The 27,714-nt window shown below is 41.4% G+C and overlaps 1 protein-coding gene across 1 annotated transcript in view; it reads left to right on the top strand.

Annotated features, from left to right (window-relative positions):
- The window catches only part of LOC110497886 (E3 ubiquitin-protein ligase pellino homolog 2), a 42,288-nt gene extending 15,558 nt beyond the window's left edge, over positions 1-26,730 (top strand). Inside the window, exons 2-6 of the mRNA XM_021574336.2 lie at positions 8,664-8,793; positions 16,732-16,833; positions 21,027-21,224; positions 21,599-21,787; positions 23,707-26,730. Coding sequence (XP_021430011.1) covers positions 8,664-8,793; positions 16,732-16,833; positions 21,027-21,224; positions 21,599-21,787; positions 23,707-24,285 — 1,198 coding nt within the window. The 3' untranslated portion in view covers positions 24,286-26,730. The remainder of the gene's footprint in view (positions 1-8,663; positions 8,794-16,731; positions 16,834-21,026; positions 21,225-21,598; positions 21,788-23,706) is intronic.
- Positions 26,731-27,714: the final 984 nt, after the last annotated feature.

Genomic DNA, 27,714 nt, shown 5'->3' on the forward strand with positions numbered 1-27,714 from the left:
AATGCCGTTTTAGGGAATTTAAAACTCCTTAATTCAGTAAACATCTCACATTGACCCATTTTAGGAAAATCCAAAACGTCAGTAGAAATGTTTCTAACATTTTTACGCAACTGCCTGCTATACAGTAAGTAGGCCTTCACTACACAGCTTTTGTTGAAATTATCATGTAGCTATGTGCCATAGATGTCATGTGTGTGTCCACGTATTAGCTCCTATAACACTGGTGGTGTAGTAATACCCCCATGGGGCTAAGAAAAGCACTTTAATCTGAATTTTTCTTAGTGATGAGTTTCCGAGCCTGTTTTGGTGGGACATTGATTATTAATGGTCTGTCTTTACCATTGTAGATGTTACTCTCATTCAGCAGTGCTTCGTAGCTATCCTCCTTGGGCAACATTTCATTGTGCTTCAGGCACAACCACCTAGACTTTTTTTCAACAACAACAAAAAATCCGGAAGAAAAGTGTGGCCTTGCAGTGCTTTCATTGTAAGGTGTTATTAAACATTTATGGAGAGAGAACGAAATAATACATCAGTCATTTCTCTGGTGTTTGGTGCTTTGTGAATTTCATGTATAGAGCATCTGTTAAAAGCATTTTGCATTTCAAACCTATATGTGTGGCCTGTGTCCCCTGCACTCAGGGTTCTACACTAACCTTTTCTACTGGCGGCACTGGTGCTACCAACCTTTTCAGTTGGTGGCACCAGCACATGATTAGGTCGCACAATCTTTTAAATAAATATAATAATTGATCATGATCTGGCCTCTGTCCCATAATGTTCCTTCATTCCATATAGAACCAGGCTAAGAATGACTAGCCGCATTTTTAAATGAGCATGCCTTTGTGTTCTTTAATTAGGATAGATTTACTGTAACAGCAAAGAAAAGACACTTAAAATAATGTGCAAAATATATTTATTACGGATATCAAAGTTACATGTGTATTTTTTTCTCTTTTTTTTGTGCAAAGTCCTCTAGAGCAGGGGTGGGGGCCACAAAACATCGGAACTCATGAGGGGCAGCAGTGACTCCGTTGGTCTGCGTACCCACATCTCCCACAGGGCGGCGCGCAATTGGCCCAGCGTCATTAGGGTCGGCCGCGGTAGGCTGTCAATGTAAATAAGAATTTGTTCTTAACTGACTTGCCTAGTTTAATAAAATAAAAAATTTAACCACATCAGGGGACCATTTTGAGGTCTGGGAAAAATCTGAGAAATTTAGATTTTTTGTTGTTAGCCTTTAATTCAGGTAAACTCCAGACAGTTGTTTGGCCAGCGGTGTTTCTGTAGTGCACTTAGGATGGAGTTTCAAAACAAATGGCCACTGGATTGATGCAAATAATTATGATTCTGCCAGGAAGGCGCAGGCTACTTTGAAGTTAAATTTGTATTGCCTTTCCATCTACCTGACAACATTTAGCCTACACAAAGCATGGCTAACGGCTACACAAAGTTGTAGGCCCTACGCGCACCACACAAAGCAGGGCTCCACATTCAGGTATATTTTCCAGGAGCACACCGGGCCAGTGCCAACTAAAAAGCTACTTGCATTAATAAAAAAAAAATATATATATATATATATATATATATATATATATATATATTTATTTATTTATTTATTTATTTATTTATTTATTTATTTATTTATTTATTTATTTATTTATTTATTTATTTATTTATTTATTTATTTATTTATTTATTTATTTATTTATTTATTTATTACTGGCCCGGGACAAGATCTGACAGGAAATCAAATGATGAGTGTGTGATTTATCTTTAATTCGCAGGCTGAACAACTAGCCTATACGAGGTACATAGACATTGGCAAGTCAAATACCTTTTTTTGACTAGGCCTACCTATTGTCATTATGCATTGACATTCACATTATTTTTACATTCTAAAATATGTCAGAATAATGTGGGTATTGCTTGGTTAAATAGACAGCATGCTCCCGACAAACACACTAATGAAGTCTGTCCATGTGGTAGCTAGTCAGCCTCGCCATTTGAGATGTGTTACTGAAGGGTTACTGTATTATATTTTAAAATGAGAAAGCGACCAAAAATGGGACACTTTGTATGGAAAACCAAGTTGAACCAACATTTAGATGTCTTGCTCATAATAACCACACATGGTTTTACCGCAACAGACTAGCGCAACATCATTAAATTGAAACGCCGTGAAACCAATGGAAGCGCCTTTGTCTCTCATAAACGGATCAGAAATGAAATCACATAATAATTAGTGCCTTAAAGTATTCTTACCCTTTGACTTATTCCACATTTTGTCTTACAGCCTGATTTCAAAATGGATTGCATATTTTTTTTTCTCTCCCAATCTACGCTAGTCATTTTTTTTTATTTTTAGCAAATTTATTAAATTAAGTACATAAATATCAAATTTACATACAGTACCAGTCAAAGGTTTGGACACCTACTTATTCCAGGGTTTTTCTTTTCTTTTTACTATTTTCTACATTGTAGAATAATAGTGAAGACATCTCAACTATGAAATAACACGTATGGAATCATGTAGTAACCAAAAAAGTCACACAACAAACACACAACAAACAAAAAAAACTTGTTCAGTGCTAGTTAGTGTACTGCTAACATTAGCTAGCTCGCTCGCTAGTTAATGTTACATGTATGATCTGTGTAGTAATATTTGCATCTCAGAGCCATTTGCATTGCTAGTTATAGCCTAATGTTTGCTATCTAACATTGAACCTAGCTAGTTGGTTAGCTTTAGCTGCCTGTAGATTCATGCAAGGTGGTAACGTTATGAGTTGGGGTTTTGGTGAATTATTTAGCTACATGTCAAAAAAAGACTCCACTATGCAAGTAACCAGTTCACTGTACAGTTTACAGCTTTTGTATCCTGTCCATGTGACAAATTAACTTTTAGATTGGATTTTATATAGTGTGTGTTTACCAGAGACTGTAATAAGAACAACAACATGATCTGCACCAAAGTCAAATTAGGATATAACATTAGGCCAACAAGACAGTGTCCAAGTTATACAATTCTCTGGTAGAATGCCCTGCTTTTATTTTGTCACACTCACAACCGTAAGCTATTTTCTGTCATTAGCTCGTCATTATCTTGTTGCAAGTTTATTGTCCTGTAATAATGAATACAATTTAGCTAAAGTTAAGGTGTTATCAGCTATATGATATAGTAATTATTTTTTTATTTAACTAAACAAGTCAGTTAAGAACAAATTCTTATTTACAATGACGGCCTACCCCGGCCAAATCCGGACGACGCTGGGCCAATTGTGCACTGCCCTATGGGACACCAAATCACGACCGGTTGTGATACAGCCTGGAATCCAACCAGGGTCTGTTGTGACGCCTTAGGCACTGTGATGCAGTGCCTTAGATCGCTGCGCAACTTGGGATCCCTGAACTGGCTAGCTAGCTAACAAGCTAGAAACAAACCCATTTTTTTTTTTTTTTTTTAAGTTGCTTTTAGCCTGGTTTGCTAGATTGACATATACTAAATTGGTGTTAAAATACACCAGTTATGTTATTTTGGACCATCAGGCTGATGTCATGCAGCCTGTTTTTGTTTATACTTTTTCAAAACGATAGCGACAAGTTTGATGTCGGACGCCCCCCAAAAAATGTATGATGTCACTGCGACAACTGTATACAGACATGTCGAATAACATAGTATAAACTAGCTTTTAGTCTAAATCTTTGGTTGTACTCACTGTTTAGCACATGGCCTCGCATGTGAATCCTGAGAGATGGGTGGGGCTAAAGCTTAAGATGGTGTAAACAATGTTGAATGGGTGTAGACCAAGAAGAGCTTTCCAGTAGGTGTACCAAAACATTCAAGGGCCATTTTCTCAAAAGTGGGGTTACAAGTTTATCAACTTTCAAAGCAGAATTACTTTCCCATTGTTCTTCAACTGTACTGTATGATAAACAATTTTCTAGCTCTGCGTCTCTACTTTATTCCAATGTAAAAATAAAAAATAAATTCAAATGTTGCTACACAAGATTGAGCCGTTCAGCCACATGTGGAATAAGTCGAGGTATGAATATTTTCTGAAGGCACTATTAGCGCAGTAGAACTTCTAAATCGGCTACCATAACTTCAATGACTTTTCAAGGACCAAAGAGCCTAAAGAAAATGTCTGATTTTCAAGGTATACTATTCCATGATGACTGAATTGCACATCACAAATACTTAACCAAGACTTTAAACTTTTTAAATATGTGGTTTGCATACCCATTCTTGCCTTAGAAGTTAATGGTAGTTATAACTTGGAACATCTTTCCTACCCTTACCGCTGTCGCTCCTCGTAACAACCGGCTTTTTGAGAGCTGAGCGTTCTCTCTGCCTGACAGTTTGTCTGTAGGCTATATCTGTGCAGAGAGCATGTGATAAATAAGCATCCATTGTTTAATCGGTTTTTAAAATCAATTAAATAGCCTAGATTAAAAATAGCATTATTACAATATTTGTTTCTCTGCCCACTGACTGGGATGATTGACTGGCCCGGAGGGTTTCCGAAACCTCCCTCATAAAGGCAAGTTCTGACGCGCGCGCACACGGGCATTCCCATGCTGCTGTTGCTTCTTTAAAAAGTTGCTTTATTTTTGGTCAATTGCACATTACTGTTTGAATAAATCATGATAATAAATGGCACCCTTGTTTTCAATGGCACCCTTGCGACCAATTAAAAATGTATGTCTCACTGCCAAGTCGAACGGTCGCAAGTGTGACTGTTTTGATCGTGGTATCTAATCCTGCCCGCACCCCCCATACACATACACATTTTCAGTCAGTGTGGTGTTGTAGGCTATAGTAGGGATAAGATGCCTGCCATTAAAAAAAATACAATTTGTGGGTTTATCCTTTCTGTTATAGCCTAGATTTTGATCCAAAGTTACATCTTCATGACATGTAATTTGAATGGAGAGCATAGTCCTATTTGAATTGTAATTCTCACCCTGGTTTGTCTTAACCCAGTGGTATTTGCATGGCCACTTCCCGGCTTTGGCTGGCAGCACTGGCACTGAGCAGTGAGTGGGCAGGCTGGGTGAGTGGGTTTAGGAAATGAAAGGGGGGATTGATCAGGATACAGCCTCTGCCTCTCCACAGTCCTCTTTGTCCATTCATTGTGCTTGTGGGATTGAACCTATTGATTGTGCAAGTCTCCCCTGAAGAACGATTCTGTGAGGGAAGATTGTATTTGATGGGGACATCTCCGGGTAGGTGGAGCACAGACCTCCAAACACCAAGACTGGAGTATGGTGACTAACTGTAGATACCATTGCTGAGGATTACATTATAGATGATGAATCGGAAATGCTGCTATTGTCACATTTTGGACTGGTTCTGAAGACCTTAACCTAGAGCTGGGCAATATCTCAATTTATTTATTTTATGTTTTCTCTTTGTTGTACAATTTTTTTAAAGGTCAAAATCACTCAATTTCAAACAGTCAGCAATGAATTCAGGGTTGTGAAATTATACCTAGGCTAGTTTATAAGCCTTCCACAATGATACCAGCTAATAATTAAATTATTTTATCAAAATAGTTTAGCCTGCTTTTTTTAGCAATCAATGATCTGGCTTTCAAATCTGTCTTTTGAAAATGCAATGTTTAGTTCCAAATTTAACCAGAGCCTTGCATAATGCACATTCACTAATAATGTCTAACTTCTTGTAGCAGGCCTTGGGCTGTAGAAAATGTTTATGAGACCGGTGTTCAATCACACAAGCCCACGTGCTAGTGAGTAGCCAGCTAATCTTTTAAGTTTCAAGTTTAGCCAACTTGGATCTATTTGCTAGCTAACAAGGCAGAACAGTTTAATTGTTATAGGGGGAACGTTTAAAAAAATTACAACTTCATATTCATCTCCAGCACCACCCCTACATCAACATATGACATAGAAACTCACCAATGTTTGATGACATCATTGGAAACACACAGAGAAATGTAAGTGTTTCCAATGTCATCATCAACCAATTAGTAGGCAATGCCTACTCACAATTGGTCAACATCACACAATGATTGTCTTGGAAACACTTATCTTCCCCTCTTCTTTTTTTATTTTATTTTTTTACTACAAAACAAATGCATAATTTTCACATTTGTTGGGGTGGTGCTGGAGATGAATGAAGTTGAACATTTAAATGTCAGTTTATGAACAGTTTTCTGTCTCCAACTTTTTGAATAGCATGTTAGCCCGTCCACTTTTGTTTAGATGTTGAAATCAAGTGACCTACCTCATTTCTCTCCAATTCCCAAAATAATTGTTTTATGCTTATTGCGCATTTATAAAGACTAGACAGCTAATATAAGTATTTGGCTAAAATGCTGCTATTGGTACTTGGTACTGAAATGCCGTGTGCGACAAACTGAACATTAATTTCCCAGAATCAATGTTCATTGATACTCTCGTTTTAGTAGTGTCTGTTCTGTGTACATTTTGAGTAGTTGAGACATAAAAGGGTATGGTTAGAAAGGTGAACTTCTCTATTACAGTAAAATGGTTTTCTGTGGACCAAACCTGAAATGCACATAGCGAGTTGAAACCACTTGTTAGAGAGGATCCCTCATTTTTGTTGTGAGTGGCAGGTGGAGCGGCGTGTGTGTGTGTAAACCATAGGGGAAGAGTCAAGGCATGAGGTTTCACTCGCTAAAATCTATCCAAAATAAGCCCCATGCGTTTCTATGGGCTCATTTTGGACCTAAGCTTGCCTTTGGGACAATGACTCCCATTGTTAGGGTGTAGACATGAGCATCTTGCAATTATATACAGATCTCTGGTGTAAATGGGAAGGTGCACACAGCACAGAGACAACCAAAAAGACATGACAACAATCTACCATTAAAAAAAATGTGATTCTTGCAATACAGGCATCTGGAATGTCACACAAAAATATAAAAACATATTGCCCTACCTTAAGCCCCTCTGACCCATAATAACCCACTGTGCCATCCTCACATGACCCTAGAAGCAGTCATGGGGTCATAGCCAGGGCTATCGCTTCAACAAATGTCTCATACTACGTTAACGCTGTGCTGTCACTAAGTCGATGACTAGGGGACTGCAGGTGGCTCTTTCTTGTGTATGGTGGCAGGGCTGGAGTACAGGTGATGCTCAGAGCCTCCATTCTAATCCCTTCTAAGTATCAAGAGGCTAAAAATGACCACCCTGGCCCAGGTCAAAAGGCAAAGCGATTACAATAAACTAGAGCACAGCTTTAAAAGGCTGTCCTGGCTAATGCAATGATGAAGAGGCCTCCAGGTGACATTGCACACTTCACTTCCTGTCCTTAATGATGGACATAAATGCCAGTCCATTATCCAGTCTTCCTATCCAACGCCAAATGGCTTCACTGGAATGGTAGAGATGTAATGGCCCAGTGTCATCAAGCTAGAGAGATTGCATTGACTGTTACCACTGACAATAACAGCTGTGAAGGGGTGGTTGCTGAAGGCTAACAAGAGTGGAATTGATCCTGCTTTATTGTGGACTGATCGCAGCGGTCATGACCTGTTTCATATCATATTGATCGCACTCGTGTGCAGTCTGTCAGCGATGGCAGAGCTACAATATTCCCCTGTGAGTGGGTTGTGTCTAGCAGACCAGCTCTCAGCCCTGTTCTGACTGAGACCATGTGTTTTCCAGGCTGCCTGGCTGTGGGGACAGGTGGCCAGGGGAGGGAGGAGGAGGATAAGTATGGGGAGGAGGTGGTAGTCGTTGCAGTAACGAGGGCTTTGGGGATTACAGTGTAGTGGTTGGTTGTTTAGCCCAATCGCTAATAAAAGGAAAGGTTGGTGGATTTTTATTCAATTAATATAATTGATTCTGAAATACTGTAATCAGTCAAAATGTCAACCTGAACTCTCTTATTCTGTGGGAGGTGGATGACCGAACAGAAGGCCTGTGTGTTGGATGGGAGAAGAGCATGGGGTTTCCCAGCTGTAGGGGCAAGCTGGTGGATGTAGAGTATTGGTCTGTTCTGGAAGAGGCACCTCCATTCACCAGGCAGACCAGGCCCGTAGTTACAGCAGACTGAGAGACTGGGCATCACAAGGGTGCACCAAGATAGAAATGTTAACCACACACTAAATAGAGAAGTTGTTATGATGAGGCCATTTTGTCCTGTGTATTTTTAATTTGAGTCAGCCAGTTCAGGCTCCAAGTTAGTGTGACTAATGGGGTAGAGGTATTATGCTGCTGACCATCATGTGAGTCAGAGAGCCTCCCCAGTCTGGTCTGGATAGTCCTGTAAAGGAGACCTGACACACATCTTAAACTCTGCTCTTCTACAGACTAGTGCAGAGTAACAGCTGCGGCGTGGCTAGCTAGCTGACAGACGGAGGGGGAGCATTTTAAAGTGCTTTATGTAATAACCCAGCTATAATCCAAGGTGACGCTTAGATAACTAATACAATGAATGTGATCTATGTGGATGAATGAAAGTGGATACAAATGGCCCTGCTCCAAAACCCATAGGAACACACATTATTATTCATGCATTCACTTACAGACAAGAATATTCTGTAACGTTATTTTTTCAGAGACATTTTCTCTCTTGGAAGAATATCTTTATCTACCCTTTGGGGGAATGATTAACTTTTCCTGAAATGTTAGAAACTCTCCCACATTCTTTCTCCCCTTTTTTCTGATAGGTACAATGGCTCCCTCCCAAACGGAGACCGGGGCAGAAGGAAAAGCCGCTTTGCCCTGTACAAGAGAAGCAAAGCCAACGGTGTTAAACCCAGCACCGTCCATATCCTCAACACGCCACAAGCCAGCAAGGTAAACCAGGAACCTAGCCTACTCACATATTCATGCACAAACTAAGTAATTGATGGGTGAAGACTGAGTTCTCATGAATATGTTATTACCCTTCTTAGCAAATTGGTAGAATGACCAACAATTGACACAACAGTGAGAACCAACACTGAATTTAACTCATTTTACTTTTTAACACGTTTTTCACGTATCCAACTTGAAATCCCAGTCAAGAAAATATTGTTGCTCTATTGATGGCTCTGACATTTACTACACAAAAGCTGCAGCCAGACCTCCTAGCTTTGCTATGTGTGGTGTCTGCCAGAAAACTGCCAGTCCAGTACAGCATGTCTGTCCTCTTGCATTCCTACATTTGGTATCCTAGCAGTCAGCTAAACAAGCTAGAGTGCCTGCTGCTGACGTCTGCAGTTTTTAGAAGCACATGTTTCAAAGCACTTCTCCTTTTTGTTTTTGGGCCTTCTGGCTTAAGGCCCCTCAGTCTGTGTTAGTCTCCCACCCTGTAGCCTGACTGTGTCTGATAGCTCTTCTCACTGGGAGAAAAGGTTTAGGAGCTAGCTGTTAGCTGATAAAGGCTGTGTCATCTCTGACTGCCTGTTCAGTGAACTGTACTGGGCCCTGCTCTCTCTGCTGTTTCACGACACACACCAGTATGTGTAGGTTTATGTAAGAGGTCATGTACAGCCTGTTATATAATGATGAAGCTTTATTAACCCCCCCAGCACCTTCACCTCCCCTTCCCTCTGCCACCCTGGTATCAGGGCCTCTATTAAACTTGGTTTAGTGGGGTGAAGTGAGGAGGATGTTGTTGCAGTTGGCTGACCTTCCCCTCACAGCTGAACACACATTGATGAAAATAGCTGTTCCTTCTTCTTCAGTTTGTCAAACTTCTGCCCTGCTAGAGCTGCCCTGGTCAACTGTATGTGCTGTTATTGTGAAGTGGAAATGACTAGGAGCAACAAGGGCTCAGCTGTGAAATGATAGGGCACACAACACTCACTGCTGAGTTCCAAACTGCCTCTGGAAGCAACATCAGAACAAGAACTGTTTGTCGGGACGCGAGCTTCATGAAATGGGTTTCCATGGCCAAGCAGCCGCACACAAGCCAAAGATCACCATGCGCAATAGCAATGGTTGACTGGAATGTTGTAAACATCGCCGCCATTGGACTCAGTGGAAACGAGTTCTCTGGAGTGATGAATCATGCTTCACCACCTCCCCCAATGCCTAGTGCTAACTGTAAAGTTTGGTGGATGAGGAATAATGGTCTGGGGCTGTTTTTCATGGTTCGAGCAAGGCCCCTTAGTTCCAGTGAAGGGAAATCTTAATGCTACAGCAGAGATTGTAGACTATTCTGTGCGTCAGACTTTGTGGGAACAGTTTGGGGAAGGCCCCCTCCTGTTTCAGCATGACAATGCCCCCCGTGCACAGAGCGAGATTCATACAGAAATGGTTTGTCAAGATGGCACAGAGTCCTGACCTCAACCCTATTTGAACACCTTTGGGAAGAATTGGAACGCCAACTGCGAGCCAGGCCTAATTGCCCAACATCAGGGCCCGACCCCACTAATGCTCATGTGGCTGAATGGAAGCAAGTCCCCGCAACAATGTTCCAACACCTAGTGGAGAGCCTTCCCAGAAGAGTGGAAGCTATTATAGCAGCAAAGGGGGCCAACTCCATTTTAATGGCCATGATTTTGGAATGAAATGTTCGACAAGCAGTTGTCCACGTACTGTTGGTCATGTAGTGTATTTGGCTGTTTTCGCAGCATAATATTTAGAAATGGTCCTTTTCGGGGTTAGAATAAATGCTAACTCCTGTTCGTATAAGCTTGTAACATACTGTAGCTAGCCATATACAGTGCATTCAGAAAGTTTTCAGACCCCTTTTACTTTTTCCACATTTTGTTACGTTACAGGTTTATTCTAAAGTGCATTAAATTGTTTCTTTCCCCATCAATCTACACACAATACCTCATAATGACAAAGCAAAAAAAAAAACGGGGTATGACGCTACAAGCTTGGCACACTTGTATTTGGGGAGTTTCTCCCATTCTTCTCTGCAGATCCTCTTAAGCTCTGTCAGGTTGGGTGGGGAGCGTCGCTGCACAGCTATTTTCAGGTCTCTCCAAAGATGTTCGATCAGATTCAAGTCCGGGCTCTGGCTTGGCCACTCAAGGAAATTCAGAGACTTGTCCCGAAGCCACTCCTGTGTTCTCTTGGCTGTGTGCTTAGGGTCAATTGTCCCGTTGGAAGGTGAACCTTTGACCCAGTCTGAGGTCCGGAGCGCTCTAGAGCAGGTTTTCATCATAGATCTCTCTGTACTTTACTCCATTCATCTTTCCCTTGATCCTGACTAGTCTCCCAGTCCCTGCCGCTGAATAACATCCCCACAGCATGATGCTACCACCACCATGCTTTACCGTAGGGCTGGTGCCAGGTTTCCACCAGACATGACGTTTGGCATTCAGGACAAAGAGTTAAATCTTGGTTTCATCAGACCAGAGAATCCTTTAGATGCCTATTGGCAAACTCCAAGTGGGCTGTCATGTGCTTTTTGTACTGAGGAGTGGCTTCCATCTTGCCACTACCTTAAATGGCTGATTGGTGGAGTGCTGCAGAGATGGTTGTTCTTCTGGAAGGTTCTTGCATCTCCACAAAGGAACTCTGGAGCTCTGTCAGAGTGACCATCAAGTTCTTGATCACCTCCCTGACCACGGCCCTTCTCCCCGGATTGCTCAGTTTGGCGGGGCGGCTAGCTCTAGGAAGAGTCTTGGTGGTTACAAACTTCGGTTTAAGAATGATGTATGCCACTGTGTTCTTGGGGACCTTCAATGATGCAGACATTGTTTGGTACCCTTCCCCAGATCTGTGCCTCGACACAATCCTGTCTCGGAGCTCTATGGGCAATTCCTTCGACCTCATGGCTTGGTGTTTGCTCTGACATGCACTATTAACTGTGGGACCTTTATGTAAACAGGTGTGCCTTTCTAAATCATGTCCACATGTGGACTCCAATCAAGTTGTAGAAATATCTCAAGGATCATCAATGGGAACAGGATGCACGTGAGCTCAATTTAGGGTCTCATAGCAAAGGGTCTGAATACGTACGAAAATAAGGCATTTCTGTTTTTATTTTTATTATTTTGCAAAATATTCAACCCGTTTTCTCTTTGTCATTATGGGGTATTTTGTGTAGATTGGGGGGGGGGGACAATTTAATGCATTTTAGAATAAGGCTGTAACGTAACAATGTGGACAAAGTCAAGGGGTCTGAATACTTTCCAAATACACTATAGAAATCGATAGTGTTATTTGAAGCCTATTTTTATGTGTAATGCAGTTGATTGGGGACTGACGTATTGGTTTGACATCCATACAAGCATTATTTTCTTATTCTCCCCAAGAGGGTATGAAATGCACATAAATATAGGCACATTTTGTTGGTAGGCAATAAGGAGATTTTGAATCTTGCCCGCATGGGGGATGCGTCAGTGGTGTTGCCATGGCATTCCCATTGTTTTGATTGATTCGATTCATCTCTTTACCGCATCTATACCTAACGTCGTTGAGCCAGCACTGAGGGTTCTATTTGAAAGTAGAGATGTGAGATATCATTTGAGAGGGTAACTGTTACGTGGATTTCCAAGTGTGTACTTGTCCACCGACGCTTTCTCTTGCTCAGCAGGAATGTGTTCTCTCTGTTCTCTTACTCTCAGACACTACACCAAATCTCCCTCCTCACACTCTGTAGTAGGTCCATGTGAATACGTTGAGAAAGCGCTCTGACTGAGTTGGGCTCACGTGTCTGTGCACACTCTGGTGCTAATGACCGATAATGAGGAGCTCCCATGATCACTACCAGACTCCTATTCAAATCCTGCCTCTGCTCCCTAATCTGCCCACTTGATCTCAATTACAGGTGTCTGTCTGGGTGTGTGTGTTCCTTTGGGTGTTCCCTAACAAACGGTTTAGACCTCGCTCTCTTCAGGTCTCAGTTGGTTGTGTGGGATTTTAGAACTGGGTATGTGGCAATCTAAAGTAGCCAAGTGTTGAAAATGTGGAATGCTTTACACTTGTGGGAATTGGCCTATATGGAACAGGTTTTTTACAAAAGAAATATGAAAAGTACATGCATAAGCATGTTAGCAATTGAAAGGGAACAGTTTGGAGATAATAGGAAAATTATTAGACAAGTTTAGGACACAACTGTTCACCTGACACAACACTGAATAAACTGTTGCTTTTTATGTGCATTTTTTTTTATATTTACCGTACTTTTCACCACATTTGTTGATTTTTATGACATTTTGAAAATATTCTGGATACATTCAGCAACATTATAATATTCCTCAAATGTGGGTTAGGTGCAACATAACACAACACAAAAAAATAACAAGGGTTTGAGTGAGAGGACTAACTGGCAGTGGATAATTTTAGAAAGAGAGGATCCAGATTGTCTAGCCCAGCTAATTTGTACGGGTCCAGGTTTTGCATCTCTTTCAGAACATCTGCTTCTGGATTTGGGTGAAGGAGAAGCTGGGGAGGATTGGGCAAGTAGTTGCGGGGGGTGCGGTGCTGTTGGCCGGGGTTGGGGTAGGCAGGAGGAAAGCATGGCCAGCCGTAGAGATGCTTCTTGAAATTCTCGATTATCGTGGATTTATCGGTGGTGACAGTGTTTCCTAGCCTCAGTGCAGTGGGCAGCTGGGAGAAGGTGCTCTTATTCTCCATGGACTTTACAGTGGAAATGTGAAGTGCAGGTATTTGGCTTGCTTGTATGACATTAAAGAAGTATTTATAATCCTGACAGCTTTCAAAAAGCATTGAGTCCTCTCAATGTACAGCATTTCCCTTAATCAGACAACAGTTGCCCAATTAGCGGGAGTGATGGGGGGCAAGTTCTTGTCGCGTATGGTTCAGAACGTCTGTCAGTTGAAACCCATACAGAGCTGTGAAGCAGAGACCCTGAGATCTGACGTCGTGTATAGCATGTTACTGTACAACCACTGCGTTCCAATTTAGGTGCTTATCCGTGTCCAAATCTGCCATTTCCAACCTGTAAATGGGTACGAGTGTAAAAAAAAAAAAAAAAAATTATTTTAAGTGACAACTACCAGAATTTAGTGGTTACTGCCCTACAATCAATGAAAAAACAGGACCCATTTTGAATGTATTGGTATGTCGTTTTCCAGCTGGCGAGCATGATGCAGCTGTCTTCAGAGTGTAGGACATTTTTTGCTGTAATCTACAGTTTGTTACTGTTAACATTCTAAGTAACTTCTAACATTAAACTGTTCTTGTACCTGTGTAATAAAACTATAATTACTTTGAGCAACATTTTAGTAGCATGTTTTTATTAATACTTTCCATTTTAATTGCCCAATGAGCTGAGTGTTTTCAACTCCTGTACATGAGGAATAGTCACTTTTCCTTATTCCATGTATGTAATCACGCCATTATTATGCAATTTTAAAGCAATTTACAAAGTTGTAACAATGTTGTTTTTGTAGTAACTAAGTTACTACACATGTATAAGAACTTGATGTAAAGTGTTGTAAACTTACTTTACCACTCATTATGAAAATATATTTGTTAGTAATTCTGAAGCTGCAAAAGTGTTCTACTCTAATGTTGACGTGTCCCTTGTGTATTTAATCATAGGCTATATTATTAATATATTTAGACTAATTCCATTACCTGTTGTTGTGTAACTGTAATTGATGAAGCATTTGGTTCTTCATCAAATATTTGTCAGCCATCCATTTTATTACTGTCATTAAAATACCTTCACATTTTAATTTGCTTTTCTGAGACCTGTATTTGAATATCAAAGAAAGTAGTTGACTTTTAGTTAACTCTATAAACTATATCCAACTACCTTGATTATTTGAAAAGTTGGTATTTTCTACCCAGGTCTGGCTGACTGAGTATGAATTGTATCTGACTTCATCTGATTGACTGGCCTATGTTGACTGAGCCTAGAGTACAGTTTATGGTTACTGTCATGGAAGTGTTACTTCACAGGAACACTGATCCCTACTGTCCCATTCCAGGAATTCCTTCCAACGTTTTTGTCCAGTGATATAATGAAGGGTTAGTGCAACCATCTAATGAGTCCCCATCACGAGTGGTGGTGCGGTTACGGAAGGCATTATTTCCCATCCTGAACTGCTGGCATATGGCTGATCTGATGGTGTGAGAACAAAGTAGACGCATGACACTTCCTAGCCCAGTTTAGACCCGAGTGGAACTCTGTTTTAGTAATATAACATATACCCACCTTTCAAATTATTTGCCCACCTCTGTCTCAAATCAGTTTATTTGTCACGTGGGCTGAATACAACAGGTGTAGTAGACCTTACAGTGAAATGCTTACTTACAGGCTCTAACCAATAGTGCAAAAAAGGTATTAGGTGAACAATGGGTAGGTAAAGAAATAAAACAGTAAAAAGACAGGCTATATACAGTAGCGAGGCTATAAAAGTAGCAAGGCTACTTACAGACACCAGTCAGTCAGGCTGATTGAGGTCGTGTGTACATATAGATATGGTTAAAGTGGCTATGCATATATGATGAACAGAGAGTAGCAGTAGTGTAAAAGGAGGGGTTGGGGTGGTGGGTGGGACACAATGCAGATAGCCCGGTTAGCCACTGTGCGGGAGCACTGGTTGGTCGGCCCAATTGAGGTAGTATGTACATGAATGTATAGTTAAAGTGACTATGCATATATGATAAACAGAGAGTAGCAGCAGCGTAAAAGGAGGGGTTGGGGTGGGGGGGGGGAACACAATGCAAATAGTCCAGGTAGCCATTTGATTACCTGTTCAGGAGTCTTATGGCTTGGGGGTAGAAGCTGTTGAAAAGCCTTTTTGTCCTAGACTTGGCACTCCGGTACCTCTTGCCATGCGGTAGTAGAGCGAACAGTCTATGACTGGGGTGGCTGGGGTTTTGGACAATTTTTTGGGGCCTTGTACTGACACTGCCTGGTGTAGAGGTCCTGGATGGCAGGCAGCTTTGCCCCAGTGATGTACTGGGCCGTTCGCACTACCCTCTGTAGTGCCTTGTGCTCGGAGGCCGAGCAGTTGCCGTACTAGGCAGTGCTGCAACCAGTCAGTGACAGGATGCTCTTGATGTTGCAGCTGTAGAACCTTTTTGAGGATCTCAGGACCCATGCCAAATCTTTTCAGTTTCCTGAGGGGGAATAGTCTTTGTCGTGCCCTCTTCACGACTGTCTTGGTGTGTTTGGACCAATCTAGTTTGTTGTTGATGTGGACACCAAGGAATTTGAAGCTCTTAACCTGCTCCACGACAGCCCTGTCGATGAGAATGGGAGCGTGCTCGGTGCTCCCTTTCCTGTAGTCCACAATCGCTCAAAGGATATGGCAGTGCGAATGTTGCCTGTAATCCATGGCTTCTGGTTGGGGTATGTACGTACAGTCACTGTGGGGACGACGTCCTCGATGCACTTATTGATAAAGCCAGTGATTTGATTTGTAGGAGGGTGGTAGCATCTTAACAATTTCCTTAAATTATTTATTGGTCTCTGCGACACAAACAAGGATTTCTTAATCAGAACAGTCTACCGATTTACGGACATACCATTCTTAACATGGTAGTCATTTTACGTGTCCTTAACTCGAACGCTTCTCCAAAATGATGCTGGAAGACGTAACGTTACTGCTAAAATAACTATTTACTTGTGTTAACTGTATAGGTGACGGCAAGCTCTTTAGGGTTAGCTGCTTCCCTGATTTCATCACCCTATAGCACTTAAGAAGCCCTTTGTTTCAGTAGATTTATGAAATCATTATTAATGAGCTCATACAATGTCATTTACATTTGACTGCTAATATCCTATTAACCCTTTCAGTGTAAGAACTGTCAGTATCAGTCCATTGCATGGTATAGAAGGCCAATTCTGATGTGCTTCCTCTGCTGTTGCAGGCGGTGAACTGCAAAGTGCAGCACAGTATTTCCTACACTCTGTCCAGGAACCAGACAGTAGTGGTAGAGTACTGCCATGACAAAGACACAGACATGTTTCAGGTAAGTCCGCCCGTTTCAACATCCCAGATACTCTGTTGGTCTAAGCTTAGCAGATGACCCTGCCGTATGTATATTATTCGTCAGTCCTAAAAATCGGTGTAATTTTCATAAGTTTACAAGGCAATCTGCTTAGTAATAGACATTGACTTTGCATTTCAACAATCAACTGCGGTCTGTTTTGTAGAATTTACATTTTTTATGAAGTGCTAATCTGCCTCATGGATTTGTTTGCTACATGGCAGTGTTTCTATAGCATTCAGTCTCTCTCTTAGTCCCTCCCCGCTCTCCTTCCGTCAAGTGAAGACGTGTTCTGCTACCCCCCTAGCATTAATCTAAATCCAGAGCACAGACCGCTCTACTCCCACCAGAGGAATTGAGACTGCTCCAGACACCACCTTCACATTCAACCCTTTATTGTGTTCATGTTTCTGCAAATGACACTAAGTAAACAGAAAGCCATAACCAGCAGAGAGATGATAAATACCAACACAATTATTATGGAAATGAGATGGAAAAGCATTGACTTTTCTGTGTGAAGCTGAACTTTTATATAATTATTTAATCCGTATCTTTTTGTATTACAATTCATACAAATTCTATTGGTTTGTGACCTTGATTTGATAAAATAACAAATGGGTGTATTTAGCTAGCTGATGGAGGCCATTTTTATATTGATACATTAACAGTCACTGTTCATTCCTGTCTTTGGACCATTCAATGAGATTCTTTCATACCATTATTTTCTGGTTGTGGGAATTTGCTGTCATTAGTGGTGGCAGCGTCTAAGCCAATGTTTAATTTACTATTTATGAAGGAAATTACCCATGATTGGGGACGTTGACCATAGATAACGATCGGGCCGATATTGGCTTTTTGTAGTGTCTCAGCCCTTCTCTATCGGCTTTTCCGAAAGTCTCTCTACATAGCAAAGCTGCTGCTATGCCAGCCGCCACTCGGAATGTCTAGCTGGGAAAATCAGCAACAGCAAGCTAGCTCATTCTCCAACTGAAAGGTGCGGTATTGAGAAATGGATGAATTGGCAGTGACCAAAATTGAAACTCCTGTTGCAAATATTAGTTTAGTTAATATACAAATAATAAGCATTGCTGCCAACTCTCACACATTGGCCCATTGGAACCTCTTCTCAAGCTCACATCTCTTTATATCTCACACATTGAAAAGTACTGCATTTATTTTTCTAATTAGTCTATTCTATAGTCGGTGCATTAACTTTTCAACTGTGTTCCAAATTGTTTTCAAATCTGAGCATCTGCGCCTGCAAATTAACATCACAGAACCTCCATTGTCCTGCCACAGCACTGTGAACCACACCACATTTAAGCATATGATTGATAGTTGTAAGGGATCAAGGGGATTGGATGAGCGTTTTTATAGAAACGCCCCTCAAGATTAGAGCAGAGCTGAATAGCAAGAGAACATTCTCCGCTGAGTTTCTAAAACTGTTAAAAGAGCAGCATGGTAGGGTTGTTTTTATGAACAATTTCCATAATATGTGGTTGCTGTTACTTACTTGACAGCATATACTAAAGTCAATTTACTCCACACTTGCATTAGTCCCCTGTTTGGTGATTGGCATTTAGGCTGTTACAACGACAAGGCAGCAGACAGACCTACAGTATGTTTTAGCAGGGAAGTTTGGTAGGGTGACCTGACATGTAAGTATGAAAATAATTTTGTCAAACCGATTGTGAATTAAAAAGTGTAAGTTTGATTCAAGAGCTGGGAAAATAAATATACAAATAATTTGGTTAGGGTGTAGGGGCAGGTTTGTATGATCTATTTACTTATTTAGTCTGATCAGTGGAATAATTCTCATTCTTAACAATGGGTTAAAATGTATGGTAATTAGTGTGCTTGTCAGCACAATTATTTTATTATTCCACTTCCCAATTTTGCCAGTGTAAAAATATTTTATATGTGATATGCCTACTTGTCTTTGAAAATGAATTAGAGGCTATGTACTTTTGCAGCCTTTTCATGGAGTTTAAAAAAATAAGTAATGCAAATAAACATTGGATGTTAAATGCTCCCGGCCTCAAATAATCATTTGACATTAATTAGTATTGTGCACATACACAACTCATAAACACATATTTTGTATATGTAGAGTAAGATGATGGCAAGGATCGTCAACTAGTAGGCATAAACCACCTGAATATTGATATTCATTACATTTTTCTTGCAATAAGCACGCTAACTAAGCAGATGGGTATGTGACCTGTTAGCAAAGATTACGATAACAAACCCTTTCATCTGTGGTCTTAGCTAGCTATAATGCTAGTTAGCGGGATAAATATTGTGCTGCCATCCTGTTAGAAGGTAACAGATTATTTTATTACAATGGTTCAATTGGATTTTCATTGTGTTCAATGGTGTTATTTGCCCCCTAGTGGATGTTTCTGGTACTTAGAAAGACTACGCAAACAGGAAGTAGAGAATTTGTTCTGCACGCATAGAAGCAGCTACAAACAACGCTACGGTGCAGGTCTTTCAATGTAGTTATTTCTTGTCACGCTTCAGCCTTGGAGTATATTTGTTTGTAAATTAAATTCAAGCATTTAGCTAATGATTATAATCTTGTTATTGATAGAGTTGCTTACATATCAATGTTGGTTGCATTTCCTCACAAATTGCAATGCCTTTCATGTATGTCGTTAGCTGTATTACTTTGCTCGTGCGTCATGCAAACGAATTGTAAAATATACAATACTGTAGTTTTGTTACTGTTCCTACTGTAATATGCTTGTTATTCTACATAAATGGTTGTACATTATTAGAGTAATGAAAGGAGCCAATTACCATATGAGTAACAATTAGCTATGTGGGTTGGCATCATGCCAGATGCACGGTACCTTAGCGCGTGCTTTGTATTTATGCAACTTCAAATGTATAATGTACAGCTACAGTGTTTCGGTGTGAATTGAATACTAAAGTATATTCTTTTCTGTATTTTGCAGTTTCACAACATAAACGTTTTCAATGTATTCATTCAAGAAAAGTCACGCCTTGGGAGTTTTATTGAAGACTTAGTTGTTAGCTATCTGTCTAGTTTTGCATGGGAGCGCAACTCAAGGGCAGAATAAATATGCTGCAAAGATATCAGATAGGCGCTTAATGGCCAATTTAGCTAGCAAACGATAGCTGGTTATCATTTTGAACATGCATAATTTTTGTCAACGAGCCATCTGATTTGTAGTGTAATGTTAGCTATTTATTGGTGTGCTGATTTGACCAACCGAAATCGCAGCCATAAATTAACCGTTGCTAGTCGATTAGATCATTGTCGTAATAGAGAAATAATATTTTAGTGTTTTAAATGTTATCTCACAGTTGCAGTCAACAGCACCAAGTGATATGAGCAATGGAGAGACATGGGAACCGGAGCAGAGTTATAGCCTCGCTCTAGCCAATCGTAGCAGTAGGATCAAATTACAACCCGCCCATTTCTTTACCGCTGAACTAGCCAATTGAGTAATATCGAATTTAATCTTGGCAGCGGACTTTAGAGATGTGTCCTGACAGTTGGGGAAAAAATGATTATCACGGATTAGCATCTGTGATCACAAATCACGACATTACGTTGGACCCGTTTACATTGAATATATGTTATTTTATATTCTCAAACTAACAGCAGTGCCTATATGATGTCCTTACATGCAGGAGTCATGCTTCTATGCAAATGTTGTTTATCTCTGGGCTAATATAAGTCCCAAATGGAAGTTAGTCATCTGTAGCACTATAGACTCTACTGATCAGCCAAAACAAGCTAGATAACTCAATTCATGCACACACTCTTATTGAATATGCCTATCTTCATTTACCCAGGTTATCAAGAGATGTGCCTTCTTTTTTTTTTTAACACACGACCGTTATATTGGTGAAAACATAGTCAAATGTATTGTTTTGATAAAGAAATCGATGCATTAATGCACACATTGCTGTCTCTGGAAAATGTGGTCATCAACATTTTCAATTGTGATATTGAGTATCAGCCTAAAATATCAGCCACTGGCCTTCTTGACCCCCACAAATCTACATTGGCTCTAAAAAAAAATGGTATCTGCCGTTCCCTAAAAACAAACACTTTCTAAACAACTGTTTTACAAATGGCTGTTCAAATTGGAATGGTGCGCTTGTCTGTTCTAACCTGGGTGCATTCTGTTGTCCTGCAGATTGGCCGCTCCACAGAAAGCCCCATAGACTTTGTGGTGACGGACACGGTGTCTGGGAGTCAGGAAGGAGAAGAGACGCCCATCACCCAGAGCACCATCTCTCGCTTTGCCTGCCGTGTCGTCTGTGAGCGGGTCCTGCCCTACACCGCCCGCATCTACGCTGCTGGCTTTGACTCCTCCAAGAACATCTTCCTGGGGGTAAGACTGGGCTCAGAGGGCACTATCCCAGGGATAAAACGTCTGCAGGGTTGACTGGAATTCAGATACAAATGTTTCTAGTGTAAAACAACACATTTCACTGCACCTATCCAGTGTGACAAAAAATATATATATATATATATATATTTTTTAATGTTCTTGCTACAGTATCTATTTTATGACAATGAACACTAGCATGTTTTTTCATTCTCCTCTTGTTTTCCTGCTAAGATTCAAAGCCTGGTTTGCATATGCATGCCTAGCATTCCAAGCAGAGTAAACTAGATTAGCACACAATGTATACTAGCACCAGTGTTATGTATGTTCACTACAATGTGTTTGTGTGTCTGACTTTCCTCCTGTTTTACCCTCAGGAAAAAGCCGCCAAGTGGAAGAACCCGGATGGTCACATGGACGGGCTGACGACCAATGGCGTGCTGGTGATGCACCCCAGGGGTGGTTTCACGGAGGAGTCCAAGCCGGGTGTATGGAGGGAGATCTCTGTGTGTGGGGATGTTTACACCCTTAGAGAGACCCGCTCTGCTCAGACCCGCGGCAAACTGGTCAGTAGCACTGATGATGCTCCACCATTACACTCACCAAATCTGTTCAGTCATTTAGGTCAAGGAATGAACCATTAACAAACATCAGGCCATTCAACATCATAACTGTTACACGGTTACATCTTTACAAATAAAATTCCATACCCAATTATACTGAAACCAAATTTATCACTATACAACTTTTATATAGGAAGCAGATGTTTTAGGTAGCATTCTCTTAACTTAGTTTCCCTATACTTAGTGCTCTCAGCCATGGGTTACTGGGATCCCTGGACTGTCCCGGGATCATTCTTCACATTTCCCAGGAAAATAAAATGACAGGACCTGGGAAATTATCCTACAATGTTGCACTAATGCAATTCCACAAAATAAACATGTGCAGCAACAGATTAGCAAAAAATACAATAGCACATTATCCAAACGGGTTGTCGCATGGAAGCTTTTACCCTAGCTCATAAACTTCACACAATGTCCCCATAAATTCAAAGCACATGCATAATTGACACTGTCGGACTGCACATGCGACCGTTAATAAACCCTACAGTAGGCTATAACCTATAACATAACTTGTGCCTCTTTGAGCTGATGATGTGATTCTTCAGATAGTCACACATTTTGTAGGCCTATGCACAATTCATTACATAGGTATTTCTATCACACATGAGGCATGAGGAAGAATTGTAATTCTGTCCCTGAGCCTAGTCTGTTTTGCTGTCCAGTTCCAATCCCACTGAAACCCAAAGTCCTGACTCCTGTGTCGTGTGAAAATTCGTAACTTTATTCTGTGATTCATAGGTTGCATTATCAAAGCATGTCTCTGGCCTATGCATGTCAAAATACCCCTATAGCATGTCCCCCACTACTCAGCGTTGTCTTGTACTTGCTGTCCATATGAGATCTTTGGTAGAGAATGTGTGAACAAACGTAGATATGGATTTTTTTTAAAAAATATGGTCTCTTAAGATAACTTACTATTTACACTAATCTCCCTGTTATTCATGAGCTGATCTGCTATCTGTATAATCAACTCGATTTTGACAAATATAGGAGATATTCTGTCATTCGTTGAAGGATGTTATCTAGCAAGTTTAGCAACTTGGGTCATTTGACTTTTGTTAGACTGCTTTTGTTAGCTATACTCCGGGTGTGCTCTGTGTGGAGATATAACCTACTGCTGAAATGCGCTGAATTAATTATGGAACATACCGCTCGGAGATATGAACTGCCTGTTTCGAAATTCACAACAATGTCATTGGCAATCAAAGAGTAACTATTGTTACTAAATATCAGTTTAATTTGCTCTGAAATCTTTACATATTGGTGCAGCCAAGCCGATAACATGGGGCAGCGCTCCTCTTATTTAGGGAGAACCCTGCATTGTGACCATATCTTGGTTTTAAATGCTTTCAATTATTTTTGCGGTATTTCACAGGACTCTCGGGATAAATATAAATTATTCCCATTATTGAAACTTGGTAGATTGTTGGGAAAATATTAAACCCTAGTGTTGAGCCCAGTCTCTCCCCTCCTAACTGAATATAGTGAATGTACAAAACAGTAGGAACACCTTTTGCCTTCAGAAAAGCCTAAATTTGCCGGGACATGGACTCTACAAGATGTCAAAAGCCACAAATGAATATATTGTACAAAAAAAAAAATGTCAAAAGCATTCAACAGGAATGCTGGCCCATGTTGACTCCAATGCTTCCCACAGTTGTCAAGTTTGCTGGATGTCCTTTGGGTGGTGGACCATTCTTGATACACATGGGAAACTGTTGAGAGTGAAAAACCCAGCAGCGTTGCGGTTCTTGTAATATACACTCAAACCGGTGTGCCAGGCACCTACTACCATACCACTAGTGTTCCTAGTGTTTTGTACACTGTTTAGAGCTGTGTGTGTGCTGTGTTGCCCCCTGCAGGTGGAGTGTGAGAGCAACGTGCTGCAGGACGGATCCTTGGTAGACCTGTGTGGAGCCACCCTGCTGTGGCGCACAGCTGACGGCCTCTTCCACACGCCTACCCAGAAGCACCTGGAGGCCCTGCGGCAGGAAATCAACGCAGCACGGCCCCAGTGCCCTGTGGGCCTCAACACCCTGGCCTTCCCCAGCATGCAGCGCAGCCGCGCCCTCTCCTCTCTGGAGGACAAGCAGCCCTGGGTCTACCTGGCCTGTGGCCATGTGCACGGCTACCACAACTGGGGCCATCGCTCGGAGCAGGAGCCCAACGCCCAGCGGGAGTGCCCCATGTGCCGGACCGTGGGCCCGTACGTGCCGCTGTGGCTGGGCTGCGAGCCCGCCTTCTACGTGGACGTGGGCGCCCCCACACATGCTTTTGTGCCGTGCGGACACGTGTGCTCGGAGAAGTCGGCAAAGTACTGGGCCGAGATCCCTCTGCCCCATGGCACCCACGCTTTCCACGCCGCCTGCCCATTCTGTGCCACCCAGCTCAGCCTCACTCAGGGCTATGCCAAGCTCATCTTCCAGGGCCCCATCGACTAAGCTGGGGGACCTTGGGCTGGGGGAAGGGATGAAGCAGGAGGGCCAACATGCTGTGAAACTGTTCAGACTATTTAGTGCTCTTAAGTTTTTTCTTCACCGGACTGTAAAGATCCCAAAGCTGATGGTGTACTACAAGTGTGTTCCAAATTTCAGTGGCGATTGGCCTGAAGGCAGTGGTCCATCACAGTGTTTGGTTTGGGCTTCTGGTCCTCTGGATGGCCACCGTGGCATGGTGTACACAGAGACGTGGAGCACAGTGGACCTAAGGCACAACTACAGAAATCCAACATACTCTTCAGCTGCCAGCCATCAGCTTTCAACTGAGCTAACTCTCTGGACTGTGCAAGCTAAAATGACTGCTCAGTTCAAGTAAAAGGGCTACAGAACGGGTCGCTGGAGTACATTTTGTCCCCATGTTATTGATCATAAACTCCAAACGGATTACAAAGAGCAGATTGGGTGGGGGTTCACGGTCTGATTCTGAGGTGCATGATTTTCACAGAGCCAAGACAGCTGGACTGTTGTCTGGGAGGACGAGCGAGCCAGCGAGGTTCATAAATGACTAGTAAAGTGCTCCCCATTGGCTCCTCAGCCCTGATCCGATCTGCAAAGCTATCCAGAACATGTAGCCTTTCCAGAGGTGAGCTGAACTCTGCTCATGAATTCAGGGAACAGATCTTTAAAGAAAACGTGTTTTTCTCTCCTCTTGTACAGAGATGTATTCCAGTGCCTGGGGCTCCCAGTAAAACCCTGGGAATATTTTTACTAGATAAAACAAAATTCTAATCATTGTTAAGGGAGGGAGATAATTGTGCATACTATAAAGAAATGTAACCCACATTGATTATTTTCCACCTTTTTATTCTTAAGAAGTATTTTACTACGCTGAGGCCCTTGTACAGTTTTCTAATGAAAATGTTAATATATTTTTCTCTATTGTAACGATTGGGTGCATGTGGGCTGGATCACGTGGGTGTGTTTGAATGTGCCAACACTGGCTCATACTGAGACATAAGTCCCTTCTTTTTTATGACGTTACCAACAACAGGCAACAACAGGCCGCTGGCTTCAACCTTGTGGGCCGTGACAATGAATGTTTTCGAATACATATTGTCCTCACCATTGGTGCTTTAGCCTTAATTATGCCATTGTTTTACTGAATGGCCAGGTTTTTTTTAACTGTACTGTAAAACCTGGGTGTCTCATATCAGTAAGGCCTTCATCTCCAGTGCAAGCTATTAGCTTTTTGAAGTGTAACTCACTCAGTCACACATCCACTCTCACCTGCGAGCTGTCTTTGGACTTGTCCCACACTCCAATACTGTTTTCAATGTGCACTTTTGAATTTGTAGCTTTATCTAATGCTGGGTTTTATCCAATAATTTGTACACTTCCAAACCTGGGCACAGTCACTGCATTATGGATCAAACCAATTACCAAATATAAAAAGAGTTTTCTCTGTGATGCTTCCTGCAGCCCAAAGTGTCATTGTTAACAAACTAAAAACCAAACTGCTATTGTAGAATAAAAAGACTGTTCTGGATGACAGCAAAGCTGTTTGAGTATACTCAATCTCACAAGGATATTATCATGTGCAATGCCCAATTTAGCAAATAAAATTGTGGAGATGGATCAAGTTGGTCAAATACTTGTGTAGATAAAATCAGACTTTAAAGTTGGACAACAAGGTGGAAATAAGTTGAAAATGAAGAATTAGAAACAAATATGTGGACTGTTCTTAGATTCTGGCTAGTTTGACTCTGCCCATATGTAGAGTGAAGCTCAACACTATATACAAATGACCATCTTAGCTTCATGATTATGATAGTGAGCATCATGATAATGACATGTTAGCAATGTTCTTACCATGGCTTTCTACAAGTTGCATAATGAATCAACAAGTTTGAAGAGATGGTCACAAGTTATTCTTTTCAGCTACACTGAGAAGCCAAATAACATAGTCACATGTCTACTATGCACACAGGAACACTACAGATGTGGTGTCCTGTCCTCTTCCTTGTTGGTGGACTGCAGAGGTTCCCCCTCCAGATGTGAGGTATGCTCTGTGGAGGGTAAAAACATGACCTTGGTAGTATGAAGCCAGAAGCAGTCGGACAGATGTGAGACCATAACAGGTGGTCATTCAATGGCGTTGTTTGTAACTTCCAATTAGCATCGAGTAGCAGGGTAAAGGAGGGGCATCTCACAGTAGCATTCCTCCCACAGTGCCCAGTCAGTGCCGACAGTAAGTAGATAGACCATGCTCTGGAACAGCTGTAATGTACCTGCCTGACACCAACTTTCCTCCTTGAACATTTGGGAGGGGTTCTGTTGTTCACCTAAGGGCCTGTTCAGTGCATTTTGTCTCCTAACCCTGTACACAGGTCATAGCTCGCACTGATGCTCCCAATACCTACTTGCAAAAATAAACAATTTGTTCAATTTGTCTTTGTTTGGTTTTAGTTCTGTGTAGGGACTCGCCATACGTTTAGTTTAGTTTTTTAAAGCATCACACTGGGTGAACCTCGTTATTTTAGGTGTTTCCCCTGCCAGGGAAATATACATTAGAAATTCTACAACAGTTTGAGTCAACTGATAATCACGTGTGAAGGTTATTAAAGGTCTATTGCCGATATCTATCAAAATCACTTCTACTGTAAAGAGTGAGGCTTACGTTAAGGCTCCCAAAGCCTTCTGAAAGATAATACTCAGGAACACGTCTACGTTAAGACAGGCTTTGCAAAGGTAAGCAGATGTATTTTTACAGAATGGTGACCATGTTAAAACACTAGCGGAAGGAGGTTCCAGTTCTGAGTGACAGCAGGCCAAGGATTATTTTGGACATAAGTAGCCTGAGATGCCCTGGCTGAGTCTCTAGCTCCCTCACAGGACAACTAGTATTACTGCACTTCACTGAGGCCATCTTTCATCATAGTTGCTGACATGTTGCATCATTCCTCATTACGAACATTAACCATCTTCATTCTCAAATGTTGATAAAGTTGGCTCTATCAAAGAGGCACAATTTTAGATAAGATATTTTTATCTGGTAACTTTTTACGTGTCATCTAATCAGAGGCAGCCTACTCTTCTTTTTTTTAGCATACAGAAAAGCCCATCAGCAACATTTTCTGATACTATCCTTGTTTCAACATGGTCATAGTATCAAGTTGGTATAGGCCTCGTTTTTTACTGTAAATAATGGCAAAATGGGAACATTTTCTGACCATTTCCTCTGTTTATGCAGATCACTGTACAAACCACTAGAGGACACTATTTCCTCAACTATGGGCATACTGCTACCCAGTGTCCTGTAAGGTGCAAATGATGCCTAGGGGAAACATTGAACACACAACACATGGCAGCAGGGTCGTCTCTAATTACCACAGCCACAAAGTCATAAGCCTTGCCTATTTCTATAATTTATCT

This window comes from Oncorhynchus mykiss, chromosome 19 (genome assembly GCF_013265735.2).
Source record: "Oncorhynchus mykiss isolate Arlee chromosome 19, USDA_OmykA_1.1, whole genome shotgun sequence".
NCBI lineage: Eukaryota > Metazoa > Chordata > Actinopteri > Salmoniformes > Salmonidae > Oncorhynchus > Oncorhynchus mykiss.